At 45.1% G+C, this 19916-nt stretch overlaps 1 protein-coding gene across 1 annotated transcript in view; it reads left to right on the top strand.

Moving 5' to 3' along the window:
* LOC112256125 (protein diaphanous homolog 1) overlaps positions 1-14148 on the top strand; it is a gene marked incomplete in the record, with an annotated part of 252305 nt that extends 238157 nt beyond the window's left edge. Inside the window, 1 exon segment of the mRNA XM_042325804.1 lies at positions 11904-14148. Coding sequence (XP_042181738.1) covers positions 11904-12082 — 179 coding nt within the window.
* Positions 14149-19916: the final 5768 nt, after the last annotated feature.

The raw sequence follows: 19916 nt of genomic DNA, 5'->3' as shown, positions 1-19916 counted from the left end.
CCTCATGCTGAGTGGTGACAGAACCTTCCATACTGTTAGATTCCACACACATAGAGCTCCAGCCTCATGCTGAGTGGTGACAGAACCTTCCATACTGTTAGATTCCACACACACAGAGCTCCAGCCTCATGCTGAGTGGTGACAGAACCTTCCATACTGTTAGATTCCACACACACAGAGCTCCAGCCTCATGCTGAGTGGTGACAGGACCTTCCATACTGTTAGATTCCACACACACAGAGCTCCAGCCTCATGCTGAGTGGTGACAGAACCTTCCATACTGTTAGATTCCACACACACAGAGCTCCAGCCTCATGCTGAGTGGTGACAGAACCTTCCATACTGTTAGATTCCACACACACAGAGCTCCAGCCTCATGCTGAGTGGTGTCAGAACCTTCCATACTGTTAGATTCCACACACACAGAGCTCCAGCCTCATGCTGAGTGGTGACAGAACCTTCCATACTGTTAGATTCCACACACACAGAGCTCCAGCCTCATGCTGAGTGGTGACAGGACCTTCCATACTGTTAGATTCCACACACACAGAGCTCCAGCCTCATGCTGAGTGGTGACAGGACCTTCCATACTGTTAGATTCCACACACACAGAGCTCCAGCCTCATGCTGAGTGGTGACAGAACCTTCCATACTGTTAGATTCCACACACACAGAGCTCCAGCCTCATGCTGAGTGGTGTCAGAACCTTCCATACTGTTAGATTCCACACACACAGAGCTCCAGCCTCATGCTGAGTGGTGTCAGAACAGTCTGTTTCCAACGGAGACAGACTGGGGAGACTGACCTCTAACCCCTGACCTGTGACTCAGCAGCTCTGTCTGCCTGGTTGTCTCTAGGGGAGAGGGGCAACAGCTGCCCTCACTCTGTCTACACTGCTCTTTTTAAGCAAGGCCCACACACACACACTGCATACCAACACATACACACACTGCATACCAGCAGACATATGCTCAAATACCAATACTGATACAAATATATACACACTCACATACACCTACACTTCAACACATAGTACCACACTTTATACAGTCTCACACGGTCTAAGATTAGGCACTCATTCTGAATGGTTAAGATTAGGCACTCATTCTGAATGGTTAAGATTAGGCACTCATTCTGAATGGTTAAGATTAGGCACTCATTCTGAATGGTTAAGATTAGGCACTCATTCTGAATGGTTAAGATTAGGCACTCATTCTGAATGGTTAAGATTAGGCACTCATTCTGAATGGTTAAGATTAGGCACTCATTCTGAATGGTTAAGATTAGGCACTCATTCTGAATGGTTAAGATTAGGCACTCATTCTGAATGGTTAAGATTAGGCACTCATTCTGAATGGTTAAGATTAGGCACTCATTCTGAATGGTTAAGATTAGGCACTCATTCTGAATGGTTAAGATTAGGCACTCATTCTGAATGGTTAAGATTAGGCACTCATTCTGAATGGTTAAGATTAGGCACTCATTCTGAATGGTTAAGATTAGGCACTCATTCTGAATGGTTAAGATTAGGCACTCATTCTGAATGGTTAAGATTAGGCACTCATTCTGAATGGTTAAGATTAGGCACTCATTCTGAATGGTTAAGATTAGGCACTCATTCTGAATGGTTAAGATTAGGCACTCATTATGAATGGTTAAGATTAGGCACTCATTATGAATGGTTAAGATTAGGCACTCATTCTGAATGGTTAAGATTAGGCACTCATACTGAATGGTTAAGATTAGGCACTCATTCTGAATGGTTAAGATTAGGCACTCATTCTGAATGGTTAAGATTAGGCACTCATTCTGAATGGTTAAGATTAGGCACTCATTCTGAATGGTTAAGATTAGGCACTCATTCTGAATGATTAACATAAGGGTTAAGGTTTAGGATAGTGGTAAAATAAAAAACCAACGTCCACGACTGAGATTGAACACACAACCTTCTGACCCAGAGTCAGGGGATTACCCGTCCACAAAGCCCTAGCAAAACCCAAGCCTGCTGATGGTAATATCGCGCACTGTTGCCCCTAGTGGCTGGTGTTGACGCCATTTCTCATGGATAGATGTCCAATTTTGACTAAAATCTTGAACTACTGGCTATTCTCCTCTGTCATGTGATGGTGTTTAAAGGAATGGTGAAATCACAAAGAGGCGTCTCGAACATCACTATAGACCCATCTGTTAGGGTCATAACACCACCCTAAAGCACCAATCACAAAAGATTACGAATAACAAAGCACCAATCACAATAGATGGACATATATAAAGAGCCAGTCACAATAGACACACTCTCTCCTCAGCAGGCCTGCCCTTTAACAGGGGGGTGACCCTAATAAAGAACTTCCCTCACCACCGTAGGGCTCTCTGTACACCTCAACAATACACACGCTTTCCAAAAGTTACTGACCAACAAAACCCTCATCTAGACAAGTCGAACCCCCCTTCTCTCTCTCTCTCTCTCTCTCTCTCTCTCTCTGCCCTTTCTGCTTTGAGAGCAGTTGTCATCTATGGGAATCTGTCTTGCCTCACTCACCAGACACTCACTCACTCAGACTCACTCTGCTCACTCACTCACACACTCACTCACTCCACTCACTATAACCACTCACTGCTCACTCACTCACTCACTCCTCACTCACTCACAGACACTCACTCACTCACACACACATGACTATAGACACACACACACACACACACACACACACACACACACACACACACACTGCCCTTTCTGCTTTGAGAGCAGTTGTCATAAATGGTTTGTTATGGGAATAAGTGTATTGCCTGGGGAGGGCGATGGAGCTTCTATAACCAGACACACTGTCTGCTGCTCCAGTTGGGAGCTTCTATAACCAGACACACTGTCTGCTGCTCCAGCTGGGAGCTTCTATAACCAGACACACTGCTGCTCCTCTCTACACAGACACATGACTATAGACCTCTCCCTCTACACAGACACATGACTATAGACCTCTCCCTCTACACAGACACATGACTATAGACCTCTCCCTCTACTCAGACACATGACTATAGACCTCTCCCTCTACACAGACACATGACTATAGACCTCTCCCTCTACACAGACACATGACTATAGACCTCTCCCTCTACACAGACACATGACTATAGACCTCTCCCTCTACACAGACACATGACTATAGACCTCCCTCTACACAGACACATGACTATAGACCTCTCCCTCTACACAGACACATGACTATAGACATGACTATCTCCCTCTACACAGACACATGACTATAGACCTCTCCCTCTACTCAGACACATGACTATAGACCTCTCCCTCTACTCAGACACATGACTATAGACCTCTCCCTCTACACAGACACATGACTATAGACCTCTCCCTCTACACAGACACATGACTATAGACCTCTCCCTCTACACAGACACATGACTATAGACCTCTCCCTCTACACAGACACATGACTATAGACCTCTCCCTCTACACAGACACATGACTATAGACCTCTCCCTCTACACAGACACATGACTATAGACCTCTCCCTCTACATAGACACATGACTATAGACCTCCCTCTACACAGACACATGACTATAGACCTCTCCCTCTACACAGACACATGACTATAGACCTCTCTCCACAGACACATGACTATAGACCTCTCCCTCTACACAGACACATGACTATAGACCTCTACACAGACCTCTACACAGACACATGACTATAGACCTCTCCCTCTACTCAGACACATGACTATAGACCTCTCCCTCTACACAGACACATGACTATAGACCTCTCCCTCTACACAGACACATGACTATAGACCTCTCCCTCTACACAGACACATGACTATAGACCTCTACTCAGACACATGACTATAGACCTCTCCCTCTACACAGACACATGACTATAGACCTCTACACAGACACATGACTATAGACCTCTGACCCTCTACACAGACACATGACTATAGACCTCTCCCTCTACACAGACACACATGACTATAGACCTCTCCATGACTATCTCTACACAGACACATGACTATAGACCTCTCAGACCTCTAGACCTCTCCCTACACAGACACATGACTATAGACCTCTCCCTCTACACAGACACATGACTATAGACCTCTCCCTCTACTCAGACACATGACTATAGACCTCTCCCTCTACACAGACACATGACTATAGACCTCTCCCTCTACACAGACACATGACTATAGACCTCTCCCTCTACACAGACACATGACTATAGACCTCTCCCTCTACACAGACACATGACTATAGACCTCTCCCTCTACTCAGACACATGACTATAGACCTCTACTCAGACACATGACTATAGACCTCTCCCTCTACTCAGACACATGACTATAGACCTCTACACAGACACATGACTATAGACCTCTCCCTCTACACAGACACATGACTATAGACCTCTCCCTCTACACAGACACATGACTATAGACCTCTCCCTCTACACAGACACATGACTATAGACCTCTCCCTCTACACAGACACATGACTATAGACCTCTCCCTCTACACAGACACATGACTATAGACCTCTCCCTCTACACAGACACATGACTATAGACCTCTCCATGACTCTACACAGACACATGACTATAGACCTCTCCCTCTACACAGACACATGACTATAGACCTCTCCCTCTACACAGACACATGACTATAGACCTCTCCCTCTACACAGACACATGACTATAGACATGACTCTCTCCCTCTACACAGACACATGACTATAGACCTCTCCCTCTACACAGACACATGACTATAGACCTCTCCCTCTACATAGACACATGACTATAGACCTCTCCCTCTACACAGACACATGACTATAGACCTCTCCCTCTACACAGACACATGACTATAGACCTCTCCCTCTACACAGACACATGACTATAGACCTCTCCCTCTACACAGACACATGACTATAGACCTCTCCCTCTACACAGACACATGACTATAGACCTCTCCCTCTACACAGACACATGACTATAGACCTCCCCTCTACACAGACACATGACTATAGACCTCTCCCTCTACACAGACACATGACTATAGACCTCTCCCTCTACACAGACACATGACTATAGACCTCCCTCTACACAGACACATGACTATAGACCTCTCCCTCTACACAGACACATGACTATAGACCTCTCCCTCTACACAGACACATGACTATAGACCTCTGACCCTCTACACAGACACATGACTATAGACCTCTCCCTCTACACAGACACATGACTATAGACCTCTCCCTCTACACAGACACATGACTATAGACCTCTCCCTCTACACAGACACATGACTATAGACCTCTCCCTCTACACAGACACATGACTATAGACCTCTCCCTCTACACAGACACATGACTATAGACCTCTCCCTCTACACAGACACATGACTATAGACCTCTCCCTCTACACAGACACATGACTATAGACCTCTCCCTCTACACAGACACATGACTATAGACCTCTCCCTCTACACAGACACATGACTATAGACCTCTCCCTCCCTCTACACAGACACATGACTATAGACCTCTCCCTCTACACAGACACATGACTATAGACCTCTCCCTCTACACAGACACATGACTATAGACCTCTCCCTCTACACAGACACATGACTATAGACCTCTCCCTCTACACAGACACATGACTATAGACCTCTCCCTCTACACAGACACATGACTATAGACCTCTCCCTCTACACAGACACATGACTATAGACCTCTCCCTCTACACAGACACATGACTATAGACCTCTCCCTCTACACAGACACATGACTATAGACCTCTCCCTCTACACAGACACATGACTATAGACTCTCCCTCTACATAGACACATGACTATAGACCTCTCCCTCTACACAGACACATGACTATAGACCTCTACACAGACCTCTACACACAGACACATGACTATAGACCTCTCCCTCTACACAGACACATGACTATAGACCTCTCCCTCTACACAGACACATGACTATAGACCTCTCCCAGACACATGACTATAGACCTCTCTACATAGACACATGACTATAGACCTCTCCCTCTACATGAGACACATGACTATAGACCTCTCCCTCTACACAGACACATGACTATAGACCTCTCCCTCTACACAGACACATGACTATAGACCTCTCCCTCTACACAGACACATGACTATAGACCTCTCCCTCTACACAGACACATGACTATAGACCTCTCCCTCTACACAGACACATGACTATAGACCTCTCCCTCTACACAGACACATGACTATAGACCTCTCCCTCTACATAGACACATGACTATAGACCTCTCCCTCTACATAGACACATGACTATAGACCTCTCCCTCTACACAGACACATGACTATAGACCTCTCCCTCTACACAGACACATGACTATAGACCTCTCCCTCTACACAGACACATGACTATAGACCTCTCCTCTCTACACAGACACATGACTATAGACCTCTCCCTCTACACAGACACATGACTATAGACCTCTCCCTCTACACAGACACATGACTATAGACCTCTCCCTCTACACAGACACATGACTATAGACCTCTCCCTCTACACAGACACATGACTATAGACCTCTCCCTCTACATAGACACATGACTATAGACCTCTCCCTCTACACAGACACATGACTATAGACCTCTCCCTCTACACAGACACATGACTATAGACCTCTCCCTCTACACAGACACATGACTATAGACCTCTCCCTCTACACAGACACATGACTATAGACCTCTCCCTCTACACAGACACATGACTATAGACCTCTCCCTCAGACCTCTACACAGACACATGACTATAGACCTCTCCCTCTACACAGACACATGACTATAGACCTCTCCCTCTACACAGACACATGACTATAGACCTCTCCCTCTACACAGACACATGACTATAGACCTCTCCCTCTACACAGACACATGACTATAGACCTCTCCCTCTACACAGACACATGACTATAGACCTCTCCCTCTACACAGACACATGACTATAGACCTCTCCCTCTACACGACACATGACTATAGACCTCTCCCTCTACACAGACACATGACTATAGACCTCTAGACCCCTCTACATAGACACATGACTATAGACCTCTCCCTCTACTCAGACACATGACTATAGACCTCTCCCTCTACACAGACACATGACTATAGACTCCCTCTACACAGACACATGACTATAGACCTCTCCCTCTACACAGACACATGACTATAGACCTCTCTACACAGACACATGACTATAGACCCTCCCTCTACACAGACACATGACTATAGACCTCTCCCTCTACACAGACACATGACTATAGACCTCTACTCAGACACATGACTATAGACCTCTCCCTCTACTCAGACACATGACTATAGACCTCTCCCTCTACACAGACACATGACTATAGACCTCTCCCTCTACATAGACACATGACTATAGACCTCTCCCTCTACACAGACACATGACTATAGACCTCCCTCTACACAGACACATGACTATAGACCTCTCCCTCTACTCAGACACATGACTATAGACCTCTCCCTCTACTCAGACACATGACTATAGACCTCTCCCTCTACACAGACACATGACTATAGACCTCCCTCTACACAGACACATGACTATAGACCTCTCCCTCTACACAGACACATTACTATAGACCTCTACACAGACACAAACATGAAAACTCTCACTGGCACAATAAGTGACTTTCCCCATCTGTCAGTAATTATGAAGACTCCCATATTGTGTAATGTGTCGCAGATGATCTTTAAACCACTCTGTCCCCATCTCCCCTCTCACGCACACACACTCACTCACTCAGGAACACCCTCTCTCTCACACCCACACATACACACAGAGTTATAAACAAAATTGAACACAGGCAGCATGTTTTTGAGGCATTGTGCTGGGTTCTTGTCTAGACATCTCATTTCCTGGTGGGAAGAGAACTCTTCAGTCCCAGAGCCAAACTCCCCTCTCAGCTCTGACTGGAGAACCAGTTACGATAGCACCAGGAGCTGGTTACGATAGCACCAGGAGCTGGTTACGATAGCAGTTCAGGTTACTATCAGCACAGATGGGCTTTGTCCTGATCAGTCAGGAATTGATCTGCTCTTCTAACCAACATCATCCTCTATTTTGTTCAAAACAACCAGTCCTCTCCCTAATTCGCCGACCCCCAAACCTGTGTCCTCTCCCTGATTCGCCGACCCCCAAACCTGTGTCCTCTCCCTGATTCTCTGACCCCCAAACCAGTCCTCTCCTTGATTCGCCGACCCCCAAACCAGTGTCCTCTCCCTGATTCGCCGACCCCCAAACCAGTGTCCTCTCCCTGATTCGCCGACCCCCAAACCAGTGTCCTCTCCCTGATTCGCCGACCCCCAAACCAGTGTCCTCTCCCTGATTCGCCGACCCCCAAACCAGTCCTCTCCCTGATTTGCCGACCCCCAAACCAGTTTCCTCTCCTTGATTCGCCGACCCCCAAACCAGTGTCCTCTCCTTGATTCGTCGACCCCCAAACCAGTGTCCTCTCCCTGATTCGCCGACCCCAAACCAGTGTCCTCTCCCTGATTCGCCGACCCCAAACCAGTGTCCTCTCCCTGATTCGCCGACCCCAAACCAGTGTCCTCTCCCTGATTCTCTGATTAGTGGTTTAGTCTTTATTCTGACCTCTCTCTCCCTAGCTCACTGTGGTTCTAATCATCAACCCCTCTCTTTCCTCTTTCTGTTCTCTCTCTCCTGAGGGGGAGGAGTGGTGCAGAATTGACAGCCTTTGAAATTTCTTCTCATGTTGGGTCTCTGGGACTGGCTCTGATCTGTACTTCTCTCACTCTATCAGAGTCATTTGCATAATGTCTAAATAGTGTGTGTGTGACTGTGAAATCTCTCTGTCTGAACACCCTGGGGTGGATGCTACTTTAAAGGCCTGGCTGCCTGTTTTCGTCAGCATTGATGAAGTTCTGTGAAGCCGAGTACTGATCAAGTGAAACGGACTGAATTACATAACCGCTAAAGTATCTCTCCATCTTCCTCTGACTGATCCCTCTCTCCTCCTCTTCCCCCCAGACTCACAGCTAGTGCTGGAGACCTGCTCGGGTGTGTGTGTGTGTGTTTGCATCCATGTCCAGAGTCTTACTACCATGTCAACTCCAGAATACACTACTGCATCTCACTGACTGCTCTAAAATCTCTCACACACACACACCTACATCCAACTGTGTGTGTTCTCGGTCACATTTTGTGTATGTGTGATACAAACACACAGTTCTTTTGCAGCAGGTCTTGAGGAATAATTGTACTCATTTCTCAAACACACACACAATCCCCGTCTGATCTATATAATTCAACATGGCCACTGCGGCACAGCTGTCCACCCACGCAGGAGAATAGAGAGAAGGGGGAGGGAGGGGGGAGGGAGGGAGGGAGGGAGGGAGGGAGGGAGGGAGGGAGGGAGGGAGGGAGGGAGGGAGGGAGGGAGGGAGGGAGGGAGAAAAAATCAGGATTGTTGAGATAAAACAAGTAGAATGATAAAAACGACATAACGTCCGCAGGGCACAATTTCTCGCTCCTCTCTCTCCCTCTCTCCCCTTTCTCTCATCTTCCTACTACAGGCATTATCCTTCCATCCCTCTACATTTCTCTGTGTCAGCAGGATCATGTAGAGCGCTAGTAATCTGACACATAGTGAAGGGTTCGGTACACACACAGACTAATCCTCACTCACATTAACACCACTGCTGTGTTCGTGTGTGTACACGTTTACTATACTTGTGAGTACCAAAAGTCCTGGCAAGAATTAAAGCAACTAAAATTCAGAGAAGTGAGGATATTTTGCCAGTCCTCACTTGTAAAAAAGGCTATTTTAGGCTTAGGGTTAGTTTTATGGTTAGGGTTAGGGAATAAAGGATTCTGAATGGGGATCAATTGTTTGTCCTAAAAAAGTCCTCACAGTTCTAGTAAGACATACAGTTGAAGTCGGAGGTTTACATACATTTATGTTGGAGTCATTAAAACTCATTTTTCAAGTCATTTAGGACGTCTACTTTGTGCATGACACAAGTAATTTTTCCAACAATTGTTTACAGACAGATTATTTCACTTATAATTCACTGTAACAATTCCAGTGGGTTAAAAGTTTACATACACTAGGTTGACTGTGCCTTTAAACAGCTTGGAAAATTCCAGAAAATGATGGCGTGGCTTTAGAAGCTTCTGATATGCTAGTCAATTGGAAGTGTACCTGTGGATGTATTTCAAGGCCTACCTTCAAACTCTGTGCCTCTTTGCTTGACATCATGGGAAAATCAAAAGAAATCGGCCAAGACCTCAGAAAAAGAATTGTAGACCTCCACAAGTCTGGTTCATCCTTGGGAGCAATTTCCAAATGCCTGTAGGTACCACATTCATCTGTACAAACAATAGTACGCAAGTATAAACACCATGGGACCACGCAGCCGTCATACCACCACTCAGGAAGGAGACGTGTTCTGTCTCCTAGAGATGAACGTACTTTGGTGCGAAAAGTGCAAATCAATCCCAGATCAACAGCAAAGGACCTTGTGAAGATGCTGGAGGAAATGGGTACAAAAGTATCTATATCCACAGTAAATATCACAGTATATCTATATCCACAGTCCTATACCGACATAACCTGAAAGGCCGCTCAGCAAGGAAGAAGCCACTGCTCCAAACCGCCATAAAAAAGCCAGACTACGGTTTGCAACTGCACATGGGAACAAAGATCGTAACTATTGGAGAAATGTCCTCTGGTCTGATGAAACAAAAATAGAAGTGTTTGGCCATAATGACCATTGTTATGTCTGGAGGAAAAAGGGGGAGGCTTGCAAGCCGAAGAACACCATCCCAACCGTGAAGCACAGGGGTGGCAGCATCATGTTGTGGGGGTGCTTTGCTGCATTAGGGACTGGTGCACGTCACAAAATAGATGGCATCATGATGAGGGAAAATACGGTGGAAATCTTGAAGCAACATCTAGAGAGTTAAAGCTTCGTCGCAAATGAGTCTTCCAAATGACCCTAAGCATACTTCCAAGATTGTTGCAAAATGGCTTAAGGACAACAAAGTCAAGGTATTGGAGTGGTCATCACAAAGCCCTGACCTCATTCCTATAGAACATTTGTGGGCAGAACTGAAAAGTGTGTGCGACCAAGGAGGCCTACAAACCTGACTTAGTTACACCAGCTCTGTCAGGAGAAATGGGCCAAAATTCACCCAACTTATTGTGGGAAGCTTGTGGAAGCTACCCGAAACGTTTGACCCAAGTTAAACAATTTAAAGGCAATGCTACCAAATACTAATTGAGTATGTATGTAAACTTCTGACCCACTGAGAATGTGATGAAAGAAATAAAAGCTGAAATAAATAATTCTCTCTACTATTATTTTTACAAGGATTAAATGTCAGGAATTGTGAAAAACTGAGTTTAAATATAGTTGGCTACGGTGTATGTAAACTTTTGACTTCAACTGTAGTTGTGTGTGTGCGTTACCAGTGAATACAGGCTTGTTCATGTGTGGGTCCTGTTGACCAGTATCAACAGATGGTATATTCCTTCAGACAGCCCGCCTGGGGGAGTCAGTCTCTCTCTGCCATCTGCATCCCAAATGGCACCTTATTCCCTACATAGTGCACTACTTTTGATAAGATCCCTATGGAGTCTTGTAAAAAAAGTAGTGCACTACATAAGGAATAGAGTGCCGCAGTGAGACGTTTGGTTTGCTAGTCTTTAACCTGTACTGAACTGACCCCCGTCTCCACTGTTCCTCTGAGCTTGTCTGGTAACACAATATGACCAATCCCTGAAATGACCTGTCTGACCTCTCTCGTTCTCTCACTTTCTATTTTTCACAGCCAACCGGAGAGCTGGTCATGCAGTGACGAACATCTTGGCCAAAGAGTTGATGCAGGAGGACACCGCACCCCGCTTCAGCAAACCACCCAATAAGAAGACCAAGATGGAGGAGCCTAGCATAGAGGGGGCGGGGTCACTAGAGGACCTCTTAGAGGACAGTCTATCACGGTCCAATTAAAGGAGATGGGTGGAAGTTTGCCCTTAGCCACAGATCTAGGATAAGCTCGTCTTACTCATATCCTAACCTTAACCATAGAGAAATATAGAAACTGTTCTTCAATCAGTGTCTAAGGGCAACTTCATCCTCCTGCCAGTTGAAGGAGGAGTCTGTGCCCATTGTCCTTCATGGGACCACCGGATTGGACATGCTGGGACTGAAGGAGCCAATGGGTGAGGGCGGGGCTCTCACCATGACACAGTCCCAGGGTTTTCCACGCTGAGGGACGACTCTTGCTTTGCCATATAAACATATCCCTGTTCAAGCATCAGCATCTGCACACATCCACTGCACTCTCTCTCTCTCACACACATCCACTGCACTCTCTCTCTCTCTCTCTCACACACATCCACTGCACTCTCTCTATTTCTCTCACACACACACACACTATCTATCGGTCTACTTTCCTCTGTCTGAAGTGCATCGTGAGAATCCAAAGACTCTTTCTCAGGAGGAGGGGTCCTACATTTTCCCCGAGGGATGGTGGGGATGTCCTGCTGTATGGAAGCCCTGGGTGGTTTTTGGAACACTTCTTTTCCCATGTGGTTTGATTTAAAACCTATTAAATGTTGCTCTTTAATTGTCAAATATACTGTATGCTAATGTTGTGCTGTATACTGTATGTTTATAAAAGAAACAGGTGCCAACCAATACAATTCCAAGCTTCACATTTCAGCTGTTGTGTTGTCCAATAGTGTTAGGGTGGACCAATCAAAAACATTCTACCTTAGTGTGTGTGTCTGTCTCTCTTTCTGTCTGTCTGTCTGTCTTTGTCTCTCTGTGTCTCTCTCGCTCTGTGTGTGTGTGTGTGTGTTTATATGATATCACATGTTGTGTGTGTTCCACAATCCTCATCTCTACTGTTCCACAATCCTCATCTTCACTGTTCCACAATCCTCATCTCTACTGTTCCACAATCCTCATCTCTACTGTTCCACAATCCTCATCTTCACTGTTCCACAATCCTCATCTCTACTGTTCCACAATCCTCATCTCTACTGTTCCACAATCCTCATCTCTACTGTTCCACAATCCTCATCTCTACTGTTCCACAATCCTCATCTCTACTGTTCCACAATCCTCATCTCTACTGTTCCACAATCCTCATCTTCACTGTTCCACAATCCTCATCTTCACTGTTCCACAATCCTCATCTCTACTGTTCCACAATCCTCATCTTCACTGTTCCACAATCCTCATCTCCACTGTTCCACAATCCTCATCTTCACTGTTCCACAATCCTCATCTCCACTGTTCTATCTCCCTGGTTGACAGGGAGGAGTCACTGATTTACTGGCTATATATATTTAGAGCACTCATGGGCTTTCTCGTGGCTTTTCTCATGGGCTTTCTGGTGGGCTTTCTCGTGTAAGTCGCTTTGGATAAAAGCATCTGCTAAATGGCATATTATACATTATTATTAAAAGAGAAGTGTGTGTGTCGGTGTAATGGGGGTTGTTTGTCAATTTATGTAGTGTGTGTGTGTGTGTCCGTTTGTGCATGGGTATGTACTGTCCGCTACTGCCTCTGTCTGCTGTCAGCATAACTGCTAGATTTCATAAACAGAGCTGTGGTCTTTCTGCTGAGGTTACTGGAGGACCTGCCCAAAAACTGCTGAGATATGTTTGTGTGTGTGTGTCCCAGTGTGTGTGTGTGTCCCAGTGTGTGTGTTTTGCCCTTTTGGACAGCAGCACCTGTTGCTTAATGTCTGGACTTGCTTTTCTCTATTCCGTAGCCATCAGCAAATGTTGCTGCCGCAACGCTAGCATTGTGAGGAGTAGTTCTGTCAGCTGCCTCATGCAATACCAATCCCCATGCAAATATAACACATCCCTACCGCTGATCTCAAGTCGGTCTCAAGATGTTCAAACCGCTGTGGTTTCCATAAGTACTGATCAGTTTGTACTGTAGAGCCAAGCACAAGTTGTTTAAGGGCTGTTACCAACACAACATGTTGTTGTCGAGCTGAGAGATGAGTTGATGGTAATTGTTGATTCCTACAGAGGTATTAAAAGGACCAAAAGTTACCACAATGTTTGTGCCGTGATACATTTCCAGCTTGTCCTCCAGTCAGTCAAATGCTGGGGAGAATGTCTGACTGGAGACATTTAGCCCTCAGATAGGGATTGTTCGCCAGAAACACAACTACAACATTGTGTCAACCGCAAGACAGCGTTCCTTGTGCAAATGAGTTATTTCATATGATCCTATCTCTATTGAATTTCTCTTTCAAACGTTGCTGAGAGGTTAAAAAACATCAATGGAAAATAATAGGATTTTCTAGTCTATTTTCTAGTTTATTTTCTAGTCTATTTTCTAGTTTATTTTCTAGTCTATTTTCTAGTCTATTTTCTTTGTCTATTTTCTAGTCTATTGTCTAGTCTATTTTCTAGTCTATTTTCTTTGTCTATTTTCTAGTCTATTTTCTAGTCTATTTCCTTTGTCTATTTTCTAGTCTATTTTCTAGTCTATTGTCTAGTCTATTTTCTAGTCTATTTTCTTTGTCTATTTTCTAGTCTATTTTCTTTGTCTATTTTCTAGTCTATTTTCTAGTCTATTTTCTAGTCTATTTTCTTTGTCTATTTTTTTTCTTCATTTGATTAGTTTGTTTTCAATGTGAATCTTTACTCTTGCTTGTTTTAATGCTAGTGAGGTTTCATTTTGTTTTGAGAGATATCACTGTGGTAATGTGTGTATGGTATTATGTATGAAGTCCTTCTGTTAAAATATCGTCAATAAGAATGTCTGAGGATTATTTTGTACGACAGACTTTGTGTGTGTGTGTGATTTCAAATCAAAAACAGAGCTCTGTTCCTGGATCTCAGCCAGAAGAAATTCCATCCGAGGTACATTTCTCTGCACCCCAGAGAGACTATGTGTGTACTGCATCTGACACGCACACGCACACACACAAAGTCCATTTGGAAGAGCTATTACATCACCACAGAGTCAGACTTTACAGGCCTATACTGTATCATCACACAGTATTTCCTGTTGTGACCATGTTACGGCTGTACTAACACACACACACACACACTGCCATGGTGAGGCTGTGTTTCTGCTGTCGGTCCAGGTCCCAGATGTTTGCTGGTGAGTTTTCCACAGACTTCTGCCAATGTACGTTCCACAGTTCCCAATGATCCCTCACTGGGACATCCACTGGACGAGCACCAGACTGTGTGAGAGAGAGAGAGACATGGACACGTTTGCCTGTTTTTTTCTCAATTCTTATTTTTTCCTAAACTCCTCTCCCTGATGGTGGTGGAGGGTTAGAGGTCAGTCTGACTACACACTGGGAACCAGCCAGGGGACTGTGGAAGCCACTTTAAAGGTCAATGATTGAGTAGAAAATATGGTCATTATTTTATTCAACTTCCACTGTCCTCCAAGAATGGCTGACTGATATAGTGACAGGCTACTTTCCCATTCCAACGAAGACCTTAGAAAGGGAGGATGTTCTCTGTGACACACCACACATTTCTTCTTCAGTAAGGAGAAGATCGACTGCCCTCTCCCTTTCCCCCCCTCATTAACACTGGTGTTGATTTAACCAAGACCCCTCTCCCTTTCCCCCCCTCATTAACACTGGTGTTGATTTAACCAAGACCCCTCATTAACCTGGTGTTGATTTTCCCTTTCCCCCTCATTAACACTGGTGTTGATTTAACCAAGACCCCTCTCCCTTCCCCCTTATTAACACTGGTGTTGATTTAACCAAGACCCTCTCCCTTTCCCCCTCATTAACACTGGTGTTGATTTAACCAAGACCCCTCTCCCTTTCCCCTCATTAACACTGGTGTTGATTTAACCAAGACCCCTCTCCCTTTCTCCTCATTAACACTGGTGTTGATTTAACCAAGACCCCTCTCCCTTTCCCCTCATTAACACTGGTGTTGATTTAACCAAGACCCCTCTCCCTTTCCCCTCATTAACCCTGGTGTTGATTTAACCAAGACCCCTCTCCCTTTCCCCTCATTAACACTGGTGTTGATTTAACCAAGACCCCTCTCCCTTTCCCCTCATTATCACTGGTGTTGATTTAATCAAGACCCCTCTCCCTTTCCCCTCATTAACACTGGTGTTGATTTAACCAAGACCCCTCTCCTTTCCCCTCATTAACACTGGTGTTGATTTAACCAAGACCCCTCTCCCTTTCCCCTCATTAACCCTGGTGTTGATTTAACCAAGACCCCTCTCCCTTTCCCCTCATTAACACTGGTGTTAATTTAACCAAGACCCCTCTCCCTTTCCCCTCATTAACACTGGTGTTGATTTAACCAAGACCCCTCTCCCTTTCCCCTCATTAACACTGGTGTTGATTTAACCAAGACCTCTCTCCCTTCCCCCTCATTAACACTGATGTTGATTTAACCAAGACCCCTCTCCCTTCCCCCTTATTAACACTGGTGTTGATTTAACCAAGACCTCTCTCCCTTTCCCCCCTCATTAACACTGGTGTTGATTTAACCAAGACCCCTCTCCCTTTCCCCCTCATTAACACTGGTGTTGATTTAACCAAGACCCCTCTCCCTTTCCCCCCTCATTAACACTGGTGTTGATTTAACCAAGACCCCTCTCCCTTTCCCCCTCATTAACACTGGTGTTGATTTAACCAAGACCCCTCTCCCTTTCCCCCTCATTAACACTGGTGTTGATTTAACCAAGACCCCTCTCCCTTTCCCCCTCATTAACACTGGTGTTGATTTAACCAAGACCCCTCTCCCTTTCCCCTCATTAACACTGGTGTTGATTTAACCAAGACCCCTCTCCCTTTCCCCCTTATTAACACTGGTGTTGATTTAACCAAGACCCCTCTCCCTTTCTCCCCCTTATTAACACTGGTGTTGATTTAACCAAGACCCCTCTCCCTTTCTCCTCATTAACACTGGTGTTGATTTAACCAAGACCCCTCTCCCTTTCCCCCTCATTAACACTGGTGTTGATTTAACCAAGACCCCTCTCCCTTTCTCCTCATTAACACTGGTGTTGATTTAACCAAGACCTCTCTCCCTTTCCCCCTCATTAACACTGGTGTTGATTTAACCAAGACCCCTCTCCCTTTCCCCCCCTTATTAACACTGGTGTTGATTTAACCAAGACCCCTCTCCCTTTCTCCTCATTAACACTGGTGTTGATTTAACCAAGACCTCTCTCCCTTTCATCCTTGCAGTTCTGTTGTGACCAAAGACATGTGCCAGACATATTAAACTAGACTAGTGCTTTTGGATGAACAGTAAGGGAGAGAGGGTCTGTGTGCGTGTCTCAGCCGGTCTAACTCGTCTTCCTGTATATATCTCTGTGCACATGGCTTTGGCATGTCATTCTTCCTCTCTTGTTTGAAGACAGACATAACTGGCCAGTTATTCTCTCAGCATCTGATCTGAATCGCAGTGAGCGTAACTGTCCTCTCTCTGGTCTGTCCTTATACCTTTGGCTAAGTCTGTGTCTGATTTACTTGCATGTGTGTGTTGTGTTCTGGGAAAGATGTGAAATGTGGCTATGTTAAATTAATGTGTGGTGGTGTGTGTGTTGTGTTCTGGGAAAGATGTGAAATGTGGCTATGTTAAATGAATGTGTGGTGGTGTGTTAGTTGTGTTCTGGGAAAGATGTGAAATGTGGCTATGTTAAATGAATGTGTGGTGGTGTGTTAGTTGTGTTCTGGGAAAGATGTGAAATGTGGCTGTGTTAAATGAATGTGTTGGTGGTGTGTGTGTGTGTGTGTTGTGCTGGGAGTAGTCTGAAGTTGTTCAATGTGTTTCTGTTAGTGAGTTTGGGGGAATGGCATGTGGGTCTGGATGGAATGCCACAAGTAGTCTGAAGTTGTTCAATGTGTTTCTGTTAGTGAGTTTGGGGGAATGGCATGTGGGTCTGGATGGAATGCCACAAGTAGTCTGAAGTTGTTCAATGTGTTTCTGTTAGTGAGTTTGGGGGAATGGCATGTGGGTCTGGATGGAATGCCACGACTACAGACTAGATTATCTTCCATCTACAGTGCTTTCGGAAAGTATTCAGACACATTGACGGTTTCCACATTTTGTTACGTTACAGCCTTATTCTAAAATGAATTAAATAAATCTAAAATCCTCATCAATCTACACACAACACCCCATAATGACAAATCGAAAACAAGGTTTTAGAAATGTTTGCAAATCTATTAAAAAATAAAAACAGATACCTTATTTACATAAGTATTCAGACCTTTTGCAATGAGACTCAATTGAGCTCAGGTGCATCCTGTTTATATTGACCATCCTTGAGATGTTTCTGCAACTTAATTGGAGTCGACCTTTGGTAAGTCAAATGATTGGGCATGATTTGGAAAGGCACACACCTGTCTATATACAGTTGACAGTGCATGTCAGAGCTAAAACCAAGCCATGAGGTTGAAGGAATTGTCCGTAGAGCTCAGAGACAGGATTGTGTCGAGACACAGATGTGGGGAAGGGCACCAAAACATTTCTGCAGCATTGATGGTCCCCAAGAACACAGTGGAACCACCAAGACTCTTCCTAGAGCTGGCCGCCCAGCCAAACTGAGCAATCGAGGGAGAAGGGCCTTGGTCAGGGAGCTGACCAAGAACCCGATGGTCACTTTGACAGAGCTCCAGAGTTCCTTTGTGGAGATTGGAAAACCTTCTAGAAGGACATCCACCTCTGCAGCATTCCACAAATCAGGCCTTTATGGTAGGTAGGGTGGCCAGACAGAAGCCACTCTTCAGTAAAAGATACATGACAGCCCACTTGGAGTTTGCCAAAAGGCATCTAAAGGACTCACACCATGAGAAGCAAGATTCTCTCGTCTGATGAAACCAAGATTGAACTCTTTGGCCTGAATGCCAAGCGTCACGTCTGGAGGAAACCTGGCAGCATCATGCTGTGGGGATGGTTTTCAGCTGCAAGGACTGGGAGACTAGTCAGGATCAAGGGAAAGATGAAAGGAGCAAATTAGAGAGAGATCCTTGATTAAAACCTACTCCAGATGGGCTGAGGACCTCAGACTGGGGTGAAGGTTCATCTTCCATTAGGACAATGACCCTAAGCACACAGCCAAGATAATGCCAGAGTGGCTTCGGGACAAGTCTCTGAAAGTCCTTGAGTGGCCCAACCAGAGCCCGGACTTGAACCCGATCGATCAAACATCTCTGGAGAGACCTGAAAATAGCTGTGCAGCAACGCTCCCCATCCAACCTGACAGAGCTTGGGAGGATCTGCAGAGAAGATAGATTGTGTGTGTCAGCCATGATATGTCTATGGAAAGGACTGGGTGTGTCAGAGAGAGAGAGACTAGGTGAATGGGATGGCAGAGTGAAAGAGAGAGCTGCTCATAATGAAGTGATTAGCCATCTAACAAAGAAGACATTTAAGAGATGGAGTGTGTGTCTCTGTGTGTGTGCATTCTCTGAATGTGTAATGTGTGTGTGTTCTTTGTGTGTGAATGCAAACTCTGCACACACTGACTCTCGTGAACGGGTGTGTATGAATGGCACGTCCTGTTTGATCATGTCTATGTGACTGTTTGAATGACTGAAGTTGAACATATCCTGTTTGGTCATGTTTGTGTGACTGAATGACTGAAGTTGAACATATCCTGTTTGGTCGTGTTTGTGTGACTGAATGACTGAAGTTGAACATATCCTGTTTGGTCGTGTCTACGTGATTACTTGAATGATTGAAATTGAATATATCCTGTCTGGTCATGGCTGTGTGACTGTTTGAATGTTACCTATTGTGTTCTCATCATTTGAATGTATCCTGGGTGGATATTTCAATGTATTTTAATATTGTATCTTGAAGAT

The sequence above is a fragment of the Oncorhynchus tshawytscha genome, linkage group LG08 (assembly GCF_018296145.1).
Source record: "Oncorhynchus tshawytscha isolate Ot180627B linkage group LG08, Otsh_v2.0, whole genome shotgun sequence".
Classification (NCBI taxonomy): domain Eukaryota; kingdom Metazoa; phylum Chordata; class Actinopteri; order Salmoniformes; family Salmonidae; genus Oncorhynchus; species Oncorhynchus tshawytscha.
Note: the sequence above shows the minus strand (reverse complement) of the source record. Positions and strands in the feature narration are given on the sequence as shown.